This window comes from Octopus bimaculoides, chromosome 25 (genome assembly GCF_046866305.1).
Source record: "Octopus bimaculoides isolate indiv1 chromosome 25, ASM4686630v1, whole genome shotgun sequence".
Lineage (NCBI taxonomy): Eukaryota > Metazoa > Mollusca > Cephalopoda > Octopoda > Octopodidae > Octopus > Octopus bimaculoides.
In genome coordinates, this window is record NC_142952.1 from 8702272 (window position 1) to 8725337 (window position 23066).

The 23066-nt window shown below is 38.2% G+C and overlaps 1 protein-coding gene and 3 non-coding genes across 7 annotated transcripts in view; all 4 read left to right on the forward strand.

Moving 5' to 3' along the window:
• LOC106883450 (ATP-dependent clpX-like chaperone, mitochondrial) overlaps nucleotides 1-23066 on the forward strand; it is a 43659-nt gene that overhangs the window by 16688 nt on the left and 3905 nt on the right. The window contains exons 1-8 of one of the 4 annotated variants that reach the window (XM_089341945.1): nucleotides 9875-10000; nucleotides 15572-15749; nucleotides 16834-17214; nucleotides 18495-18634; nucleotides 19542-19737; nucleotides 20212-20421; nucleotides 21720-21884; nucleotides 22152-22240. In XM_089341945.1, coding sequence (XP_089198071.1) covers nucleotides 15641-15749; nucleotides 16834-17214; nucleotides 18495-18634; nucleotides 19542-19737; nucleotides 20212-20421; nucleotides 21720-21884; nucleotides 22152-22240 — 1290 coding nt within the window. In that variant the 5' untranslated portion in view covers nucleotides 9875-10000; nucleotides 15572-15640. Of the gene's footprint in view, nucleotides 1-9874; nucleotides 10001-15571; nucleotides 15750-16833; nucleotides 17215-18494; nucleotides 18635-19541; nucleotides 19738-20211; nucleotides 20422-21719; nucleotides 21885-22151; nucleotides 22241-23066 lie in introns of those variants that run through there. The other 3 variants (XM_089341946.1, XM_014934469.3, XM_014934470.3) reach the window with 3 other exon arrangements.
• On the forward strand, nucleotides 1171-1242 carry Trnam-cau (transfer RNA methionine (anticodon CAU)). The gene has a single exon. It is a non-coding gene; the product is annotated as a tRNA-Met (tRNA).
• Nucleotides 4571-4642, forward strand: Trnam-cau (transfer RNA methionine (anticodon CAU)). Its single transcript has one exon. It is a non-coding gene; the product is annotated as a tRNA-Met (tRNA).
• On the forward strand, nucleotides 5257-5328 carry Trnam-cau (transfer RNA methionine (anticodon CAU)). The gene has a single exon. It is a non-coding gene; the product is annotated as a tRNA-Met (tRNA).

Consider the following 23066-nt stretch of genomic DNA (forward strand, 5'->3'; position numbering starts at 1 on the left):
GGTATGTTTCATGCCGAAATTCCACATACTCTACATTTTCATTACACCTTCTCCGCATACACATATTTTCTCAAGTTGCTTGTTGTCCACCTTTGACATTGGGCCGTTACAATAAGGCTCTCTAATAAATAACAACAATACAAGAAGTGAATAGAATCAGTGCTTGTGTTTATCAGTGGCATGATGACCCACCCGAGATACAACAAAATATGTTTTAACACACGAGTTCGCATCAAATCAAATATAAAAACAGAAACAAAGAATAATTGCTTCCGAATTTAAGTACAATCGTAAGGAAGTCAATCCGAGCAACGTGTAATAAATCCGCGAAAAAAAAAAGAGAGAGAGAGAGAAATATGGAATCCAAACCGACCGTAGCTTCGATCAATTGATTTCTGGGTTATGGGCCCAGCACTCTTCACATTGCCACACTGCTAACACATGGGTCATTGGAGACCGTTACGATTTCTTGCATAAGATACAAGGCAATGTCATATTGGCTCCTGATTCAGGCACAAAGGTCTGCAATGGAGGAAGGTAGTGGAATAGAGGGGTATAGATCGAAACTAAGCGCTACTAGTGTATTTGACTGCTTTTTTGTGTGTGTGTGTGTGTGTCAGATTTATTACAGCGTTGGACAAAATGCCTTACGGTGTTTCTTCCAACTCTTTATGTTCCTTGCTCAATTTCCACCGTTATCAGCTTTACGTTTCAATACTCCGGTGTCGATAAAATGAAGTGCCAGTTTAGTACTTGGATCGATTGCATTAACTCACCCTTCTATAGGCTTTGTACTTTGATACGGAAACAATTATTTATATTTCTGTTTTTATGCTTTGTTGTATAACGGGAGGGTCATCATGTCAATATTTAAAGATCCACACTGATTCTAGTCACTTATTTTATTGCTGTTATTATTATGATAATTTAACTTGAAATATGGCGGCTGCTTGTGCATTATCGATAGTGTTCAAATAACTTCGATCAACTAATCCTACAGCAGTTCTCTCCTCTGTTGTATTTTTAGATTATAAACTGACACAGCGGAAGTTTTTGTCTATTCATTCCTATCTGTTTCACAATCGATCGATCACACTGAACTCACCACATGACGGATATGGCTTCGTGGCTTATGCAAGAAATCATTATTATGTAGTAGCGAAGCCATTCAGCAGAGTGGCGCAGTGGAAGCGTGCTGGGCCCATAACCCAGAGGTCCGTAGATCGAAACTACGCTCTGCTAGATGGAAACTTTTTTTTTTTGTAATCTTCATTCGGCTCTTTACCTTCTGACTTGAAATACTGCCGTGGTCAACTTTGGTTGTCTCCTTTCCGTTGTCAATAAAATAAAATAAGAGTCAAGTACTGCAGTCAATGGTGTAGTGACCCCTGGTGGTCAAGCAGGAAAGCAAAACGAGAAAGGGATCTAACGAGAGTAATCTCGCTCGACCTACATGAAAATTCTTGGATGTTCTAGAAGCTTTCAGTTAACTTCCGATTCATCCCTTCTATAAAGCGAACGCAATTCTAATTTCGTGCTCCTTTTCTCTGTCGGTTCTTAGGCGTACGCATGGAGCCACGCCACTCGCACATCTTCGCACACGCGCATATTCGCTTCATTTGCTTTGAGATATGTGGTTGCAAAGTATGTTCATGTAAGCAGACAATAGTTTTGCGACCTCTGGTGGTCAAGCAGGAAAGCAAAACGAGAAAGGGATCTAACGAGTGTAATCTCGCTCGACCTTCTCGAAAATCCTTGGGTGTTTTAGAAGCTTTCAATAAACTTCCGATTCATCCCTTCTATAAAGCGAACGCAATTCTAATTTCATGCTCCTTTTCTCTGTCGGTTCCTAGGCGTACGCATGGAGCCATGCCACTCGCACACCCTTGCACGCGCGCATATTCGCTTCATTTGCTTTGAGATATCGGTTGCAAAGTATGTTCATGTAATATGTTACAAGCCTTTTCTTTCAAACCATTCTTATATGTTAACACATTACATCCAGTAATGAATATGTTATGACTTGTAGATTATTTACATTATTTACGTTTCGAAATTTGCCCAAGATACCAGAGGAAGGCTGGAGGGTACATCAGCAGAAACGTGTTAACAACAAAGATGAAGACAAATATCCGTCAAATGTAAATAAACTACATAATTCCTCATATCTTAAATATAGAAATGTTATGATTTATTATGAACATCTGACAAGTTCTTATTTTTGTTGTAGTTTTACGTACAAGATGGTGACCCCCCCCTTCTCTCATGCAATTGTAAAATTGTAGGTTGTCACATACTGACATCACTACAATGGTATCGATTTAACCCTTCATCCACTGCACACAAAATCGCTGGTCTTGTGCCTGAATCAGAGACCATTATGATCTTGCATTGTAAATCTTACGTCAGCAGAGTGACGCAGTGTGATCCTGCTGGTCCCATAACCCAGAGGTTCGTAGATCGAAACTCTTTCTAACATGGAAATATCCAAAGAGCATTTAAGGCACATAATGCTTTATGAGTACAAAAAAGGAAACTCTGCAGCCGAAGCGACTCGAAACATACACTCAGTTTATGGGAAAGAAGGCTTGAATGAAAGAACTTGCAGAAGATGGTTTGCAAAATTCAAAAGTGGAGATTTCCGCCTTGAAGATGAAGATCGAACAGGACGTCCAGTTGAGTTTGATGATAAGCTCCTTAAAGCATTACTTTAAGAAAATCCTGCATTATCAGTTGAAGAATTGACAATAAAGCTTAGTTCAAACCATACAACTGTTCATCGTCATCTTCAGCAACTTGGAAAGGTTCCTAAACTTGGAAAATGTGTGCCTCATGAATTGTACGAAAGCAACCACAAATCCTGAGTTGACATCTGCTCTTCTCTCCATTCTCGCGAACTCATTTCACCCTTTTTGGATAGAGTTGTGACTGGTGACGAAAAATGGATCTTCTATCAAAATGTTAAACGTCGTAAACAGTGGCTTGGTAAAAGGGTAAAAGCTCAACCACAACCGAGAAGGGAACTTCATGGGAAAAATGTTTTCTCCATCTGGTGGGATTGCAAAGGAGTAATTCACTTTGAATTGTTACCAACTAATGCAACAATCAATGCTCAAGTCTACTGTCAGCAATTACAGCGTTTGAACCAAGCTTTGAAGAAAAAAAAGACCCGCTTTAGTGAATCGAAAAGGAGTAATGTTTCATCAGGATAATGCGCGACCCCACATTGCAAAGATCACATCACAGAAGATCGAAGAGCTTGGTTGGGAAAAAATTCCTCATCCACCTAATTCTCTCGACCTTGCTCCTTCAGACTACCATTTGTTTCGTAGTTTACAGAATCATTTGAGGGACATAACTTTCGCAAGCCAGGAGGAGGTCGAAACTGATATTTCAGAGTTCTCGCTTTGAAACCAAAAGAGTTTTACATTGATGGGATTAAAAAGCTTGTAAATAGATGGAAGTCATAGATAATCAGGGAAAGTACATTGATGATTAAATTTCAATTAAGAATAACATTTGATCACTTGTTTTCTTTATTCAAAATTCGGACAGAACTTATGGAATGACCTGATAAATAGAATCACTTGGTGTGTTTATTATTGGCATGATGACCCGCCCGAAATACAACAAAATGTATTTCAACACATGAGTTCATGTCAAATATAAAAACAGAAATATAAAAGTATAAAATATAATATAAAAACAGAAATAAAGAATAACTGTTTCCGAATGTAAGTACAAACCTAAGGAAGGGGTGAGTTGATAGAATCGATTTTAGTATTAAAATTTTTGACCCCGGAGGAATGAAAGGTAAAGTTGGTATCGGTAGGATTTGAATTTAGACTATAAGTCGGAAGAAATATCGTATGGCAATTTGTCCAACATGTAATAAATCTGCAAAAAAAAAACCAAAAAAAAAAACATGAATCCAAGCCGACCGTAGTTACGATCTATAGATTTCAGGGACCATCTTACTCCACTTCACCACTCTGCTAACGTACAGGCCATCGGGAACTTGTCATTTCTGGACAAGATACAAGGCAATATCATAATGGCTCCTGATTTACGTTCCTTGTTCTATTTCCACCGTTATCAGCTTTACGTCTCAATACTCCGGGGTCGATAAAGTGAAGTGCCAATTTAGTACTTGGATCGATTGCATTAACTCACCCTTCTATAGGCTTTGTACTTTGATACGGAAACAATTATTTATATTTCTGTTTTTATATTTTGTTGTATAACGGGAGGGTCGTCATGTCAATATTTAAAGATCCGCACTGATTCTAGTCACTTGTTTTATTGCTGTTGTTATTATTATGATAATTTGAATTGAAATATGCCGGCTGCTTGTGTATTATCGATAGTGTTCAAATAACTTCGATCAACTAATCCTACAGCAGTTCTCTCCTCTATTGTATTTTTAGATTATAAACTGACACAGCGAAAATTTTAGTCTATTCATTCCCGTTTGTTTCAGAATCGATCGATCATACTGAACTCAGCACATCAGGGATATGACTGTGTGGCTTATGCAAGAAATCGTTATTATGTGGTAGCGAAGCCAGTCAGCAGAGTGGCGCAGTGGAAGCGTGCTGGGCCCATAACCCAGAGGTCCGTAGATCGAAACTACGCTCTGCTAAGGGGACTGTTTTTCTCGTTTTTTGTTGTTGTTGTTTTTTTTCGCTTTTTCTTTTTTTCAGCTCTTTACCTTCTGACTTGAAATACTGCCGTGGACGACTTTGCTTGTTTTCCTTGTTCAAATCCCACCTTTATCAACTTTACGTTTCAATCCTCCGGAGTCGATAAAATTTAGTACCAGTTTAGTAGTTGGGTCGACTATATCAACTCATCTCTTCCATAGGCTTTATATCTGGCAGGCGTAAAGTGGATCGAATCCACTTCACGCCTGCCAGGTTCCTATATCTCTGTTTTTATATTTTGTTGTATCACGGGAGGGTCGTCATGTCAATGTTCAAACACCCACACTGATTCCATTCACTTATTTTATTGCTGTTATTACTATGATAATTCGACTTGTGTATTATCGATAGTGTTCAAATAACTTCGATCAACTAATCCTACAGCAGTTCTCTCCTTTGTTGTATTTTAGATTGTAAACTGACACAGCGGAAGTTTTTGTCTGTTCATTCATGTTTGCTTCACAACCGAGCGATCACATTGAACTCACCACATGGCGGATATGGCTTTGTGACTTAGGGAAGAAATAGTTATTATGGTGAAACGAAAACAGTCAGCAGAGTGGCGCAGTGGAAGCGTGCTGGGCCCATAACCCAGAGGTCCGTAGATCGAAACTACGCTCTGCTAGGTAGCCATTTTGTTCGTTTTTTCTTAAAATTATTATTTTTTTTTGTCTTCTTTCAGCCCTTTACCTTCTTAGTTGTTTTTCGTCGTCGATAAAATAAAGTAAAATTCAAGTATAGGGGTCAGTGGTATCGACTTACCCCCTCACCCACTCCCCACAAAATTGCTGGCGTTGTGCCTATGATGTAGCCTTGTATCTCATGCAAGAAATCATTTCTATCTCTAATCAGCCGAACTTCTGCAGAGTGGCGCAGTGGGCGCGTGTTGAGCCTATAACCCAGAGATCGAAACTACTCTCTGCTGAGCAGTTTTAGTTTTTTGGCAAATTTATTTGGGCGTCGGACAAATGCTTAATGGCCGTTCTTCCATCTCTTTACCATCTAAGCTCAAATCCCACCATGATCGACTTTACTTCTCGTCCCTTTAACAACGATATAATAAAGTAAGAGTCACGTATTGGAGTCAATGGTATGTTTCATGCCAAAATTCCACACACTACATTTTCCCTACACCTTCTCCGCATACACATATCTTCTCAAGCTGCTTGTTGTCCACTTTTAACATTGGGCTGTTACAATAAGGCTCTCTAATAATAACAACAATACAAGAAGTGAATAGAATCAGTGGTTGTGTTTATCAGTGGCATGATGACCCACCCGAGATACGACAAAATATGTTTCAACACACGAGTTCACATTAAACCAAATATTAAAACAGAAACAATGATAGGTAAAGTCGATCTCATTTCTTATTTCTTTATTGCCTACAAGGGGCTAAACAAGGACAGACAAACGGATTAATCGATTACATCGACCCCAGTGTGTAACTGGTACTTAATTTATCGACCCTGAAAGGATGAAAGGCAAAGTCGACCTCAGCGGAATTTGAACTCAGAACGTAACGGCAGACGAAATACCGCTAAGCATTTCGCCCGGTGTGCTAACGTTTTTTATTTCTTTATTGCCCACAAGGAGCTAAACATAGAGGGGTCAAAGAAGGACAGACAAAAGGGATTAAGTCGATTACATCGACTCCAGTGTGTAACTGGTACTTAATTTATCGACCCCGAAAGGATGAAAGGCTAACGTTTCTGCCAGCACGCAGGTAAAGTCGATCTTGGGGCCGGATTTGAACGCAGAAGGGAAAGTGGCAAAAGAATTGCCATGAAGCATTTATTTGACACACACAAAATAAATAAATGAAGCTAGTTAGCAGAACTTCTACTGCGCCACTCTGCTGGCTAGTTGGGCTGCCACACAATAATGATTTCTTGCATAAGCCACAAAGACATCTCCGTGATGTGGTGAGTTCAATGTGATCGATCGATTGGGAAACAAACAGGAATGAATAGACTAAAACTTCCGCTGTGTCAGTTTATAATCTAAAAATACCACAAACAGAGGTGAGAACGACTGTAGGATTAGCTTATCGAAGTTATTGATCATTATCGATAATACACAAGCAACGGGCATACTTCATTGTGATTTGTCTTAAGTATATAGTATATGACTCAGCTCGCATAGACTGGTATACAGACTGATATACATACATATATATACATACATACATACATACATACATACATGCATGCACACGTGTGTATGCATGTACGTATGTACATACGTACATAGGTATATGTGTGTGTGTGTGTGTGTTTTAAATGCTTTCACATACGCAACATTCATTCCATCATTTTACTGACATTCCTTCTCAAACACGGAATTCATTTTCCTGTTTTGATTCGCTCCCACCTTCCTATTCCCACGTGGCCCACACATTTCCTGTCACTTACCCATCCGTCCTGTCTGCCGCACGTTGGTCTGGTTGGATTTAACATTGGTTGTAGTGGAGGAAAAAATAAAATAAAATAAAAAGTTTTAGGGCAAGTGACCAAGAGATTTTGTTACATCCTACCAGCCTTCGTCCTCCCGCTCCCCACTTTCTCCGTCACGTTCTAGGGGAATTAATTCATATCCCCTATCTTTCTCCTGACCCTTCTATCGTCAGATTCTGCCGGAATTAGTCCTGCTCATCCCTTTAATCAGCCCACAACACCCGTAACAACTAGCCTGCCGCCATCGCCTCCTTCCCCCAGTCAAGCTCCACCGACAGTGTTAATGCTGTTCACCGGGCTCTCCCCTCTACCTCAATCGCTAACCTGCCCTTCCTCCCCTTATTCACACTGCCACTCCCGTTACAGCCAACCTACCTCCATTGCCTCCGGCACCTCATTTAGGTTCCACAAGATCTGCAATCAAAAGACTTCGAAACTAGGAAAAGGTGAGTTTTTATTAAGGAACAGTAGGTGCAAACTGATCATATTGCAGTTATTTACCTCGCTTGTCTTCGTTTTCTTTTGTATAGATTTAAAAGACATTTAGTGGGAATTTTTGTCTAGTAATTACTTGGATAATCACAGATGGTTGCGTGGTAAGAAATTTGCTTCTCAGCCACATGTTTCCGGGTCCAGTACCACTGAGTTGGACCTTGAGCAAGTGTCTTCTATTATAACCTCGGGCTGGCCAAAGCCTTGTGAATGGATTTGATAAACGGAACCTGAAGCTTGTCGTGTGTATATATATATATATATATATATATATATATATATATATATATATATATATATATATATATGTGTGTGTGTGTGTTTCTGTGTTTGTACTCCCCGCCCCCATCGCTTAACAACCAATGTTGGTGTATTTACGTCCCTGAAAACTAGCGGTTCGGCAAAAGAGACCGATAGAATAATTACTAGGCTTACAAAGAATAAGTCCTGGGGTCGATTTCTTCGATCAAAACCCTTTAAGGCGGTGCTCCAGCATGGCTGCAATCAAATGACTGAAACGCATAAAAGAATAAATGAGTATGTAAGACCTCCCTCGGTTTGTGTTTGATATGTGGAACAGTCCTTTGACGTGTTTTATTTGGGCCATTTTGATGATGTTAAAAATCGACATAACAGTATCACTTCTCTCTTTTTCTCTCACTTCCTGTCTCTCTATATATGCATATGTATCAAAACAGGAGACTGGTAAAAAGTTTTGATAGTCTTTATTCACCATTACACATGTTTCATTTGCTAATAGGAATTACGAAATTGTAACTGGAGGAGAAACATGTAAGATATCTCCTATTAGAAATTCTTCAGACAGAGAATCAAATCATGCAAAATGTACATTTGGATGAAGCGTTTATATATAGCTTATAGAACATCTACAAACGGATTTGGAATACTGGAATAAGAATATCTGCTTCAAGAAGACACAGCTTGGATTTTAACCCAATCTGTTTAATATACATGTATGTATGTACGTACGTGTGTGTGTCAATCAGTCTTAGTCTTGCCAGTTAAGGAGCGTAGGCTTTGTTGAAGAAGACTAATAAACCCCCCTAATACCCGTTACTTTTCTCAGTTGGCTCTACAGACCGAAACGCCTAGCCCATATTAAACCAAAAATTTCGATTAACTGATCTCAAGAAGGTTATCTCCCCTGAGGTTTTATTATATTTTTTTTGTCTTAAACATTTCTTGGGGGAATTTTTGTCTACTACTGCTTGGATAATTTTAGTTGCTCTGAGTTTCTGATTTGTTTAGACTCTGCGAAAAATGCATTTGCACAGCAAAAAACAGTTTTAAGCCATCTAAATATTAACATTTTATTATTTTTATTTCGAGAGTCATTAGTATTAAAGTTGTTTAATATGTTTTTGCTGCAGATGGCTCTATAGGAATTTAACTCGTCAAAGTACAGTTATGACGTGTTATATAATATAGACAGACGGGCACTTTCTATACAGAATAGTTTTGAAAAAAAAAAATAATAAAACATCAAAACTCAGCTTGAACGGGTAGAATTTATGATCCAGTTAGAGCCAATTCCCCTTCGTCGCTCCAAATCGTCTGCAAGTATATTTTACTAAATCAATAAATAACTTATATAATGCAGTGTAGATGAATACCCTCTTTCTCCTTGTTAACGATGCATTCCATGTGTACTTTTAACTGGACTAGTTTTTTGTTATTGTTTTTAATATCGAGAGTTGCTTTTTATTTTTATATATAAATAGTTGATTTACAAGGCTCAAAGTATTTTCTTTTGATGAGTAAATATTAGACTTTACTTCAAATATATCGGATTATTTTGTTGTATATGTCATCATGATAGCAGCCATTAACATCATCATTAACACCATCAGAAGGTGGGGGGAGTTAATATTACCGCGGAGTTAGAATATTTAGGTCTGTGTGATTTCATAACCTGGTGTAAACAGTTTCACTCCTACTACCATTGCTTTTACAACTGTGACTAATACCCCCGCCACTTGTTCCTTACCCCCACCAAAAAAAACATGAAAATACTCGCGGAGTTAGAATATTCACGTATCTGTGATTTCATAACCTGGTGTAAACAGTTTCACTCCTACCACCACTGCTTTAACAACTGTGACCACTACCCCGCAACACCACTACCGCCACCACTTATTCCTTACCCCCACCAAAAAAAAAAAAACATGAAACATAAACTCGCGGAGTGATACAGTCTGTTCCGTTTACAAACATGGAGTCGTACGTGATCTGTTGGTGTTTCTTGTAAAGGACAGAAAAAAATCCTTTTAACGTCGTCGAAGCTGACCCGACATCTTGCCCCCTATTTTTGACACCTTACCTTCGAGTGTATGTTGTTTTCATTATTCTTTTGTAAAAGCGACGTTTTCTTTCGCCTCTGTTTGCCATAACACGATTCTTTCCAATAACCTTAACTTTTTGCTTACAAAAACCTCAAAACAAAATTTTATACAAAAACAAATTCTTTTATTTTTGTATTGAAAATCAGAAAAAAAAAAAAAAAAATTTCCTATGCCAAGTTTAACTATGATGGTTAATCCTTAAATTTTGTTTTCTAAAGAAGCCCGTCATACTCATATATTTATTTATATATATATGTGTGTGTGTATATGTTTGTGTGTCTGTGTTTGTGCCACCAGCATCGCTTGACAACCGATGCTGGTGTGTTTACGTCCCCCGTAACTTAGCGGTTCGGCAAAAAGAGACCGATAGAATAAGTACTAGGCTTACAAAAGAATAAGTCCCTGGGTCGATTTGCTCGACTAAAAGGCGGTGCTCCAGCATGGCCGCAGTCAAATGACTGAAACAAGTAAAAGTAAAAGAGTAAATCTTGCAAAAGAAAAACAAATTATAACAACACCAACAACTCTTGTTTTTATTCATCTAAATAATTCTAAAAATGTTTATTTTTATACATTCTGGAACTAAATTAAAATGTTAAAAATATCACCAAATTTATCGGGAATAATAGTATTAGAAAATACTAAAAATTCGTTTTGAGTATGATTAATCTGCATGTGTTATTGTTTTGAATATAAAATCTTAGTGTGACATCTTTAGTGAATCAATTTACTTAGTATTTCCTAATTGGGAGGCCCATCGAGAGTCGTTTCAGCCGTGACCATCCTGTCATATATTTTGGACGGTGGAGCTGGACGACAGTCAGCCCTACCCCACAAAAACCGAGCTCCATCTTTTGGGCTACCTTGTTCGATGTGTCCTCACTTCGTTGTTTTGTTTTCAAAGACAGTAGGGTATATCATGATGGAGATTTGATTGCTATTTCTAGCAGGTTGAGTTACCCCTTAAACATTTCTTTTCCTTGTTGCTCATTCTCTATCAATGCTTATGTGTCTGTCATTCAATGGGTTAAACGGATGTTTATATATATATATATATATATATATATAATATTAGGGACAAAATCCCAAATTACAGGTAAAGACTCAAAATCAATTTATAAAAAATTAAAATAAGCTTTACAGAGTAAAATATATATAAATATATAGTTTTAGGGAGAAGAACCAAGGTTAAAACTATATATATATATATATATATGTGGGTTTGGTGATGCAGTCAGGAAAATAGAACACACACGCACACAGTCATATGTGTCTGTGGATGCATGTAAGTATTTATCTATCAATGGGGCACTTGTTAATCCCCTCCTAATTGTTGTGTTTTAGTTAACTCTGTGGGCATGTTAGCTTTAATTTCTACCTAACAACAACGACGACAATGTTGTATATGGATATTTCTGTGTATATTTATGTTGATCTGTTTATTTATATTTTTGTATACACTGACATCAAAACATGCAAATACATCCTTCCAGTTAAAAAAAAAGAGAGTAGTGCAGTTAAAGAAAGATAACTCGACTTAAATACTATTGGCTGCAGAAAGGTGACATGCACTTCTTCATATATGTTCAGTATCACAAATAAGTAATACGAGATGATACATTGCTTAAAAAGTTTGGCTGATTATTATGTAGATTAGCCCTTATATGTTTGTGTTGTGTCCTGGTGTAGAAAGGTAACATAATTTATGTTGAGTCATAAATATTAAATCATATGTGATAATAGTTTACTTTGCAAGTTCAAGAAGTTTAGTCGTTTATTTTGGAGATTAACTCTTATATATATATATATGTACCGGTGTAAGGATTTCAAGCTATCTCCCGGTAGACTGAAGTTGATTTCAAATTACCGGGGGTGAGGGGCTGACCTGAAACCGATTTCAAATTACCCCCGCGCTGTACACATAACCCCACTCAATGATTTTGCTAATATAATAAATTCTAAGACTTACAACTACTGATACTCTTATAACATTAAACACGGATTATATTCGAGATTGTTATGGAAATAAGATAAACATATTAGATTCTTATGATGCCCCCGAAAAAAAAAAACATATCGAATATCAGAGATTCTTCGTTTTTTTTTTTTTTTAATAAGAACATTATATTTTTTGTTTATGAAAAAGGGATTTGGATTAGAATACTTTTTTTTTCTGTAGATATGTAACAGATGGATGTTGTTTCTAGTGGACTTAGTTGAGTTGACAGAATATAACGATAAGAAATTGATTTGAAGAACGATATGTATTTTATATATAAACCGAAATTTATTTACACACTTTAAATTGGTGGTAAATTTTTTTGCCACAAACGTCTGCAACAGTGTAACAACCTGTGCGGCGTTCCATAAAATGTCCTCTCGAATTAGGTCTTTGAGAAGAACTTTATTTCTAATATTGAACTGCTGTTGCTCGTGTTTTTTTGTTATTGTATTGTTCTTTTTGAACGGACTGAGCTATTGTAATAATACTAAAAGCAGCCATTCTGGATATGCTTCTTTCAAACTTCTTCAGCTCAAGTAACAAAATGAAATCTCTGACTTTCTCTTTCATATACAAATGTACATCACGCATACACACACATAATAAACACCAACACATACATTTAATGGGTGAACCCATTATCTCCCTTGATGCAAACTTGAAATTATTGATTATACATTTTGTTTAGTAATTATATTTGTAAGTTAGGGCGGCGAGCTGGTAGAATCGTTAGCATGCCGGGCGAAATGCTTAGCGGTATTTCGTCTGCTGTTACGTTCTGAGTTCAAATTCCGCCGAGGAATTTCATCCTTTCTGGTTCGATTAAATAAGTACCAGTTACGCACTGCGGTCGATGTAATTGACTTAATCCCTTTGTCTGTCCTTGTTTGTCCCTTCTATGTTTAACCCCCCTGTGGGCAATAAAGAAATATATATATATGTAAGTTACAAAACTGTGCAAAACTTCCTCTTTAACAAGAGTGCTTGGTCCACCCCTACTCCAGTTGCCACAGCTCTTATTTTTGGCTAAGTGGGCTGGAGTATTGAGAAATGAAGTGTTGTGCTCAAGGACACACAGCATGCTACCTGGTCCAGAAATTGAGGCCACAGCTTAAAGATTGTTAACCAACTACTAGAGAATTTGCTTTCACGTCAGTCAGATACTGGAATGAAGGAAATCAACTAAAATCCTCAGCCAAACATGTGGCTCCATGCCAATGCAAGAAATCATTAATAGACCAATGGAAGGGGTAAAAGAAATGACTGGTATGGTTGAGTGCCAATGTGTGATGAAAGAAAGGCAGACAGAGGCTTTACAATGTTTGTATTTACATCATTCGGAAACATTATGCTTGATGTTCTTTGAATGATGATTTACGTCATCTACGAATTTAAAAATATAATTCTTGATGGTTTGAATTCCTGTCTTGCCAAAATCAGATTTACCCTTCATGATTCTATGGATTGCTAAAGTAGCTGCTACGCCTAAATAGGGGAAGATCAAGACATTCATTGTACTACATGAAATTGGACTTGTGCCTAAGGTGGGAGGGGTAGTGGGGGAAGGTTATCTTATCATAATGGTTGAAAATAAATATCAGAAAATATGTCCAAGGAAAGAATTCCAGAGAGTACATTTACAAGGGAGTAAGGACCGGGCTCAGCAGTTTTTACTGAGATGGGAGTTAGCATAGTACAGGGTGGGGGAAAGGGAGGGGTGAGATGTTTTGTACCTCGACCAATGCTTTTAGAAGTTTGGAGTATACACTGTGGTGTATTTAGCCATTTCCCTTCCACCATCAACTTTACAATCCATATTTTTCAAATATAATTTCTGTGTATGTATATATATATATATATATTTATATATTTTTTTTATTTATGCGCCCTTCTAAAGCCTAGCCAGGTTCATGGGCCCGGTTTCTCGGTTTCTATGGCATATGTGTTCCCCCTAGCTGGACGGGACGCCAGTCCATCGCAGCGTTACTCAAGAAACAGGAAGAAAGAGTGAGAGAAAGTTGGGGCGAAAGAGCACAACAGGGGTCGCCTCCAGCCCCTGCTGGAGCTTCGTGGAGCTTTGTGTTTCCGCCCAATAAACACTCACAATGCCTTGTCTGGGAATCGAAACTGCGATCCTCCAACTGCAAGACCACTGCCCTAACTACTGGGCCATTGCGTCTCCACAGACACACACACACACACACACACACACACACACACACATATGTTTGTACACACACTCTCTTATTCTGTTTAGCTAAAACATTGATACAACAAATTCACAGGGAATGGACAGGATTCTGTGACATTCATGTTTTTCTCAAAGGTAAAATGGTTTCAACAGATGACAGCCAAAACTACAACTATGACAACTACCACCATCTACAGGGGTATCTCAAAACATTTGTTTATGTATTAGACACAATAGTACTAAATGTATTTGTTTACTTAGGTTATCACCATTAGATACATTATCACTCTAGCCTACACCTACTATTTTATTTACCTAAATCATATGTATGTGTGTATATATATATATATATATATATATATATATATATATATATAGCCAGATCACTCACAAGTGCTACTGGCACTCTGTAATTATGTAATCTGGTATAACCTGTTGCATGATGGGCTTGCTGGGGAATAAACCGGTTGCTCATTTATGCTTGCCTGGTTAGAGGCTTGTTTGGAGAATGAAAAACAAAGTCAGCCTTGGAGTAAAAAGAATGCAACTGACACAGATTAAAATGCCATGAAATATTTTCTTTTAACACACCAACTTTTTGTAACAATGCACACATGCATGCACACTTGTTGGGTTTCAATATATTGTTCATTCTTCAAATTTCATTCACAAGGCTTTGGTCAACTTGAAGCCATTGTAGTAGAACACTGTTGCTCAAATGGCTGTGTGTTGGGATGGAACCTAAGTGCATGTAGTTAAAAAATTAATTTCTTAATCACGTGCCTATGCAGGCATTAGTTCATTATTTCTTTTGCATAGGTCAACTCAGGCAGGTATTGTAAGCTGTTTGCTTCTTAACTGCATAGCTTTGGATTTACTCTCACTGTGTGGCACATTGGGCAAATATCTTCTACTGTAGCCCCCAAGCTGGCTAAAGTCTTGTGAATGGATTTTGATAGATGGAAACGGAGCCTGTTGTGTGTGTGTGTGTGTGCTACTGTCTCTGTGCTTTGACTCCATGTGATAGTTGTGAAATGAGTAGCACTATCATGCAACCAGTGTCCTTTATTTCCAGTCTCCCATGAAAATATGTCTGGGTCATAGAAAATATTAAATATAGAACTGTAAATATTACCATGTTTGGAATTAGGTCAGGGTTGATCATAGGGAGAGCATCCTGCTGCAGAAAATCTGCTTTGACAAATTCCGTCTGACCCATGCAAGTATGGAAAAGTGGATGTTAAAATTAAAATAATGTCTGTGATGATGCGGAGGATAATGAACACAGCTGACCAGGAAAACTATGCACAAAGTGCAATATATGTCGACTATCCTTGTTATCTTTCATTTCTTTCTCTACACAGTGTCTGACCCGGTTTTTTAAGCCTCTCCACCGAAGATTCTTTGAAGAGTTGATGGAGCAGCACTAGAAGATGTCGTTAGCACCAAAACTTGTGTGTCATGTTAACAGGATCCACTATATATCACTCACCTCTCTACTCCTTTCACCGAGGGCAGCAGCTATCAAAACATCACAACCCAGTATGTCTGTTGTTTCCACAACATTTCTTTCTCCTAAACTGTTTCTGTTTTAAATGCTTCGGATAAGAAAGAATCTTGTGTGTCATTATCTGTCTCACTTTCTCTCATCATCATCATCATCATCATCGTTTAACGTCCGCTTTCCATGCTAGCATGGGTTGGACGATTTGACTGAGGACTGGTGAAACCGGATGGCAACACCAGGCTCCAGTCTGATTTGGCAGAGTTTCTACAGCTGGATGCCCTTCCTAACGCCAACCACTCAGAGAGTGTAGTGGGTGCTTTTACGTGTCACCCGCACGAAAACGGCCACGCTCGAAATGGTGTCTTTTATGTGCCACCCGCACAAGCCAGTCCAGGGGCACTGGCAACGATCTCGCTCGAAAATCCTACAGGAGCCAGTCAGGCGGTACTGGCAACGGCCACGCTCAAAATGGTGCATCTCATGTGCCACCCGCACAAGAACCAGTCCAGGGGCACTGGCAACGATCTTACATCATCATCATTTAACGTTCATTTACCATGCTGGCATGGGTTAGACGGTTTGACCATTGCTGGCAAGCAGGGCACCAAGTTCCAGTTTGATTTGGCTTGGTTTCTATGGCTGGATGCCCTTCCTAACACCAGCTACTTTACAGTGTGTGCTGGGTACTTTTTATTTACCACTGACCTAGGTAACAGAAAATATTAACTACATCTGCTTGTTTTGAAAAAAAATGATTTTGCTTAACCCTTTTGTTCCCATATTTCTGTGTTTCAATTAATTTTGTAATTAATGAAGAGTTTAGTAAAGTAACTTTGTCATTTATTAATCTGGTGTTTGGGACATTAATTAACATGAAAATTTTGATGGAAGGTTTTAGTTTAGATCACTTTAAAACAAAAAACTTGTATCATAGCACTCACTCTCACTGTTTCCCACAATTGTTTACATATATACAAGCATATATATATGTATGTATGTATGTATGTATGTATATATATCATCATCATTCTTCATATAGCAAAATATCAGTGCTTCTCCCTTTACCTCAAAAAAAGAAAAACCGCCAGCTCTCATGAGTAATTTCTTTTTTCTCTTCAGTTTTTCCAAATGTACTTCCTGTATCGAGCAGCTGTACTTCCAAGTTACTGAACTGTCAACTGAGTACATCAGCTTTATTATACCGCTTCAGCAGTGGTAGTGGTAGCAGTGGCAGCAGTAGTGGTGGTGACAACAACAACAACAAAGACAACGTCACCGGTGAGGGCAGCGGCGCCAGTGGGACCATTGGTCAAAGTGGCAGTGGTAGTGGCCGTAATGGAAGTGATGTGCACGGCAGCAGTGGCAAGAATCGTGGGGATAGAGTTGGACCCAGTGGTGCTGGTTCTTCTGGTGGTGGAAGTACCACCGGTGATAAGAAAGGAAATCAGTTGTGCTGCCCCAAATGTGGAGACCCTTGTACACACGTTGAAACATTTGTATGTAAGTAGTATCTCTAATTCACCCTCTTCCTCTCTCTCTCTCTCCCTTCCTCTCTATCTTCTATTTATCTTCCTTTGTTTACCTCCTCTTCCTCATCATCATCATCATTGTCGTTTTAACATCCACTTTTCCATTCTTGCATGGATCAGAGGATGTTTATTGAGGTAAACTTTCTATGGTGGGATATCCTTCCTGTTACCAACCCTTACCTGTTTTCCAGCAGAATAATGTTTCTCTCTGGCAAGGCATAATTTCACAGAAAAATATATAAAAAAAAACCCCCAAACAACTGGCACTGCTTGCTCATGAAGTTAATGCGCAAGTGGATGAGTATTTCACAGACAGGTATACTCTTTACGTAGTTCACAAAAAGATCCAGCATGACACAGAGTACGACAAGGCTCACCCTTTGAAATACAGGTACATCTCTTTCTTTACCAGCTGAGTGGACTGGAGCAATGTGAAATAAAGCTTCTTGCTGAAGGACACAACGCGTGGCTGGGAATCGAACTCGTGACTGTAAGATCGTGTGCCGAATACCTCAACCACTAAGCCGCGTGCCTTCACTTTTACAGAATATGGGAAATGAGAGACACTGTATAATGGAACTGATCATTTACAGCTTCTATGCAATGTCAAGACAAGCAGACACACACATGCACACGATAGATCTTTTTCCATTTCTGTTCATCAAATCCATTCTCAAGGATGCAATCAACTTGGAGCTACAGCAGAAGACACTTGCCCAAGGTGCCATGCTGTGGATCTGAACCGGAAACGATGCATTTGAGAAGCAAACTTCTTAACCACACAGCCACATTTGTACAACAAAGTGAATTGGCTGAATTGTTAGAGCATTAGATCAAATACTTTGTAACGTTTGTTCCAACCCTCTGCACTCTGAGTTCAAATACTGTTGAGGTCAACTTTACCTTTTTCTAATAAATCTTCTCAGCATTCATCTCTGATGTGAGTTTTACTCTAACAAACATACATGGTGCCAGCACAGATGCATTTTGCTTGGCACCAGCACAGATGCTTTTTACCTGCTTTCAGCATCAGTGCTTTTAATGTGGCACTAGTACAGATGCTTTTTGTGTGATACCATCATCGGTGCATTTTACTTGGAACCAGCACAGGTGCATTTTACTTGGCACCAGCTCAAATGCTTTTTGCGTGGCATCAGCATCAGTGCTTTTTATGTGGCACCAACCTGCACCAGTATATTAATGGTTAATAATGTTTTGACTTTTTTTTAATTTTCTTTTATTTTTTTTCAGCTTCAACCAGGTTTGTGAAATGTGAAAAATGCCATCATTTTTTCGTGGTCTTGTCCGAAACGGATTCAAAGAAAAGCTTTAAAGAAAGCAAAGAAGAACGCCAAGGTCCAGCTCGAAGTCCTCCACCTGCACCTAAAAAGGCCAGTAACCTCTTTTATTTGTCTCCCTCACACTTCTTTTTATTTGTTTTTTTTTCTTTTTATTTTCTTGGTGTTTGTATTTATGTTTGTGCCTTTGTTATAAGGAGTTGTGATTTACTGAAGAGCAGTTCAAGAGATTAAAATTTGTTTGATCCATAGTGTTTGTTGTAATTCAAATTGAAGCTCAATAGCTTGCTAGGTTGAGCACGAGGCTAAGCAGAAAAAATGTCTGAGAATGTTAGATGGCCTCCATGCTCATTAGACTCACTAGAAATATAAAAAAAGAGGGGAGAAAGAGTATGAGTGTAATGTGAGAAGTAGAATGAAAGAAAGGAGAGGATGATAGAAGAAATAATTGAAGAAAGACAATGAAAGTTACAGGTTGGTTAATGCTTTGAACACACATGGTGGACAGCAATAAGAATGGGTGATGGTAAGAAAGAGAGAGATTGAGTTGATAAAGAGTGGTGTAGGGAGAGAGTAATTGGCTCTGTAATGACCATATATGTATATCATCATCATCATCATTTAATGTCTGTTTTCCATGCTGGTATGGGTTGGATGGTTCAATAAGAGCTGACAAGCCTGAGGATAAAAGCTTCCTCAAAGATATTTTGACTTTTGTCTGTTTCCCAATATTAATTTCTGGCTCAGGCACAATGTCACACCTTTTTTGTGGGAGGTTACGTTTGATTAAATCAACTCCAGAGTTTGATTGGTGCTTTATTTTATTAACTGAAAAAGGATGAAAGGCAAAGTTGACCTCATCAGGATTTGAACTCAGAACATAGAGGGCTTGTAACCAAAAACTACTAATCATTTTGTCTTATAATTTTGCTAATACACCACCCTTGTCTGTTTTTTCAAAATTACATTCTAATGTTGGTTTGTTCTTTCTCCATTTCAGATCTATGACTATCTGGATAAATATGTTGTTGGCCAGGAATATGCCAAGAAGGTCCTTTCTGTTGCTGTCTACAACCATTACAAACGGATCTACAATAACCAACCTCCACCGTCTCCCTCGGCATCTAAAAGTAACCAGGAAGTAGCATCCACGGTGGAGAATTCTCGGCAGTTTCCCAATACATTCACCCCAAGAGGTAAAAACTGACTAAAATTATGCACTTATCTTTCCTCTCTGTTTCTCTTTCTCTCTCTGTGTCTGTCTCTATTTCTTGGGTCCTGGATTAGCTTTGTGGTTAAGAAGTTGATTTCCCAATCATGTGGTTTCAGGTTCAGTCCCACTGTATGGCATCTTGGGCAAGTGTCTGCTGTTATAGACTTAGGCTGATCAACCAGTTGAAAGTGAATTTGATAGAGTAAACTATACAAAGCCAACACATGCATACACACACACACACACACACACATATATCAATATTTTATATTTAAGCATTCATAATATATACATTTACATATTTATACAAGCATACACACATATATACGTATATATACAAACCTACACTGTCCTTCCTTACTTTTCTCATTACTCACTTCCTCTCTTTCTGTTACTGAGAATAGAACTTGGCTATTCATGTTTGCTCTCTTGTCTTTTTTATTTTTTTTTATTTTAGTAGATTTATTACAAATTGCTGTCACTGGTAGTGCTTTGGGCCCAAGTCTACAACAACAACAGCAGCAGCAGCAACAACAGCAGCAGCAGCAACAGACCCAACAGCAGCAAACCCGTGAGGGTGCACATGGCTCTGGTGTCCTTGATTCGAACTCCTATGATTTCAAATTAGAGAAAAGTAACATACTTATGTTTGGTCCCACTGGTTCAGGTAAAAAAATTCTCTAGATTTGAAACTGGTGGTATCTTAACACTTTAGTGTTTGCATTATTCTGCCAAAATTAATGCTTTTTCATCCACATTGTTTTGAACTAATCATGCATTATCTTGTAGCTATGAAATTTTGATGAGGTAGCTGTTAATTTTTAAAAAATATATTGTAGAGTTGGTGTGAGAGACCAGATTTAGCCAGTTTGAACATAAAACAAGCAGAATACTTTTGGCCGGATATGGCCGGTTTAAATGCTAAAGGGTTAATAGTATCAAACTGTTATATTTACTGTACAATGAGGGTGCTTGACCTAGTGGTTAGGGTGTTGCAGTCACATTTGCAAGACCATGGTTTCCATTCCCAGACTGGGTGGTGTGTTTGTTCTTGAGCAAAATACTTCACCTTACATCGCTCTGTGATAACCGTGACATCTAACGTGCGGACGCTGCGTTTGTACAGGCAATGCTGACTTGATGGAGGGAGTGATCTAATGTACAACACAAACATTTTATCACTGTAAAACGGATAAATCTGTACTGGTTGTTCACCAAGAAATTGAGGAACCATCATTTGCCATTTACGACAGGTAACTCCACAACAGTGTGAGATGTTCAGTAAATCATTGAAATCATTTGAGGAGTTCAGCTCCCTGAATGTCAGTGGTGTTATCTTGCATATGACAAGGCAGGGAGTAAAAATGGTCTAAGACAAAAGGTGCTAATGACTATGGTGGACAGCATGCAAGCCAAACTTTACTTCGTTTAGAATTGTTCAGTTAGCGACAGAATTAAAATGCTAATTTTCAAAGATTGTTCTGTCGTAATGAGGCTGGTACAATGACAGAAATACAAGCAAGAATGTGATTTGAACTTGGAATTAATTTTCAGCAAATAATTAACAAATGATAAATTTAATTCCAAAATATTGAAACTGTCTCAGATGATTGCATTTCACTTTGCAAAAGATTAATTTTGATTGGACATGCTTTGAGAAGACTAAGTACACATTACAGGGCACTTTGTTTTGATAGTTACGGGGCACATTGTTTTGATATTTAGCGCCTGTACTCTAGAATATGATTGTCAGTGACTGTACTCCTGGTGCATTATGGTTAGAGACTATACTCTAGTGTATGGTGGTTAGTGACTGTACTGTTGTCCTGTACTTTTATTTACCCGTTCATTTTGCCCATGCAATAATTCTTCTACAATGAAATATTGTCCATACAGTACCCAGAGTTCTGGGGTACTAAAGCTTTCATGTCAACCTTTAACCCTCTGCACTTTTGTATTTCACAGGTAAAACATTGCTGGCTCAGACAATTGCCAAGTGTTTGGATGTCCCATTTGCTATCTGTGATTGCACCACACTTACTCAAGCAGGATATGTTGGTGAAGATATTGAATCTGTGGTTGCCAAACTTCTCCAAGACAGCAGCTACAATGTAGAGAAAACTCAGCAGGGTACCTATTATTATTATTATTATTATTATTATTATTATTGTCATTTATATCTTTTTTTTCCACAGTTTATTCTCTTCTCATGTATCTATATTGTCTTTTTGTTTTTTTTACTGGTTTCAGTCTTTGGGGGCCCCACCTTGAAGGATTTAGTTGACCATATCAACCCCAGTACTTATTCTGCCAGTCCTTTTTTTGCCAAATTACTAAGTTATGAGGGCATAAAATCTCCACTCCTGTTAAGTAAGCTTTATCCCTGTTTATTTCTAGGAATCATATTTCTTGATGAAGTGGATAAAATTGGTAGTGTTCCAGGCATCCATCAACTGAGAGATGTTGGAGGAGAGGGAGTTCAGCAGGTAAGATTTTGGTGGCTGTTTCTTCTAGGGTTTTCTTCAGTTTGTTTGAGTTATCATGGGTGTTATGGTGCTAAGGCATCAATAATAATAATACATAAAATAACAATTGTATAACCTGTATAAGTATGCGAGTGTATGTAGTGGGTAGCGATTTTCTTCACTACTTCAGGGAGTGACGACCCTGCCTGCCACAAGTCCTGGGCTCAGCTGGCTCCGGCTGACAGTAACTGATTTGGGTTCCTATCCAGGGTTGCGGAAAGAAGACAACCTTCAAAGAAATCTGGAGTGGAGCCCTGTAGGCGGTTTAGTGTTCAACTTGACACTCTTCTGGCAGCTCCTACAACCAAGCTGGTGCCAAACGTAATGCTCTGCACTCCTTTGGACTACGTCAGCAAGGTCGAGAGAGGAATCCTGACGATTGGGCTACCCAGGATTTTCTTACATCTAGCCCAGGCCTGCACAAAACTCTGCGCAACTCCATTGTTTCCCGAGACAAAAGCATGCCAACAACAACAATATATATATATACACATATATATATATATACATATATATATATATATATATATATATATATAAATATATATATATATATATATATATATATGTATATATCAGGCACATGCTGTCAGTAATTAGTCAGGGTAGGCAGTTGGTGAACTTTATGTTGTAAAACACACAAAAAATAAATGAAACATAGGCTTTCAACTGAGTTGGAGGCAGATTTACTTCTGCCTTTATAGTACGTAAAAAAAACGTTGTTGTAGGAATGTACGCAGCACGTGTACTACAGCAGTACTATGCGTAGCTTTAATACTGAGATTGA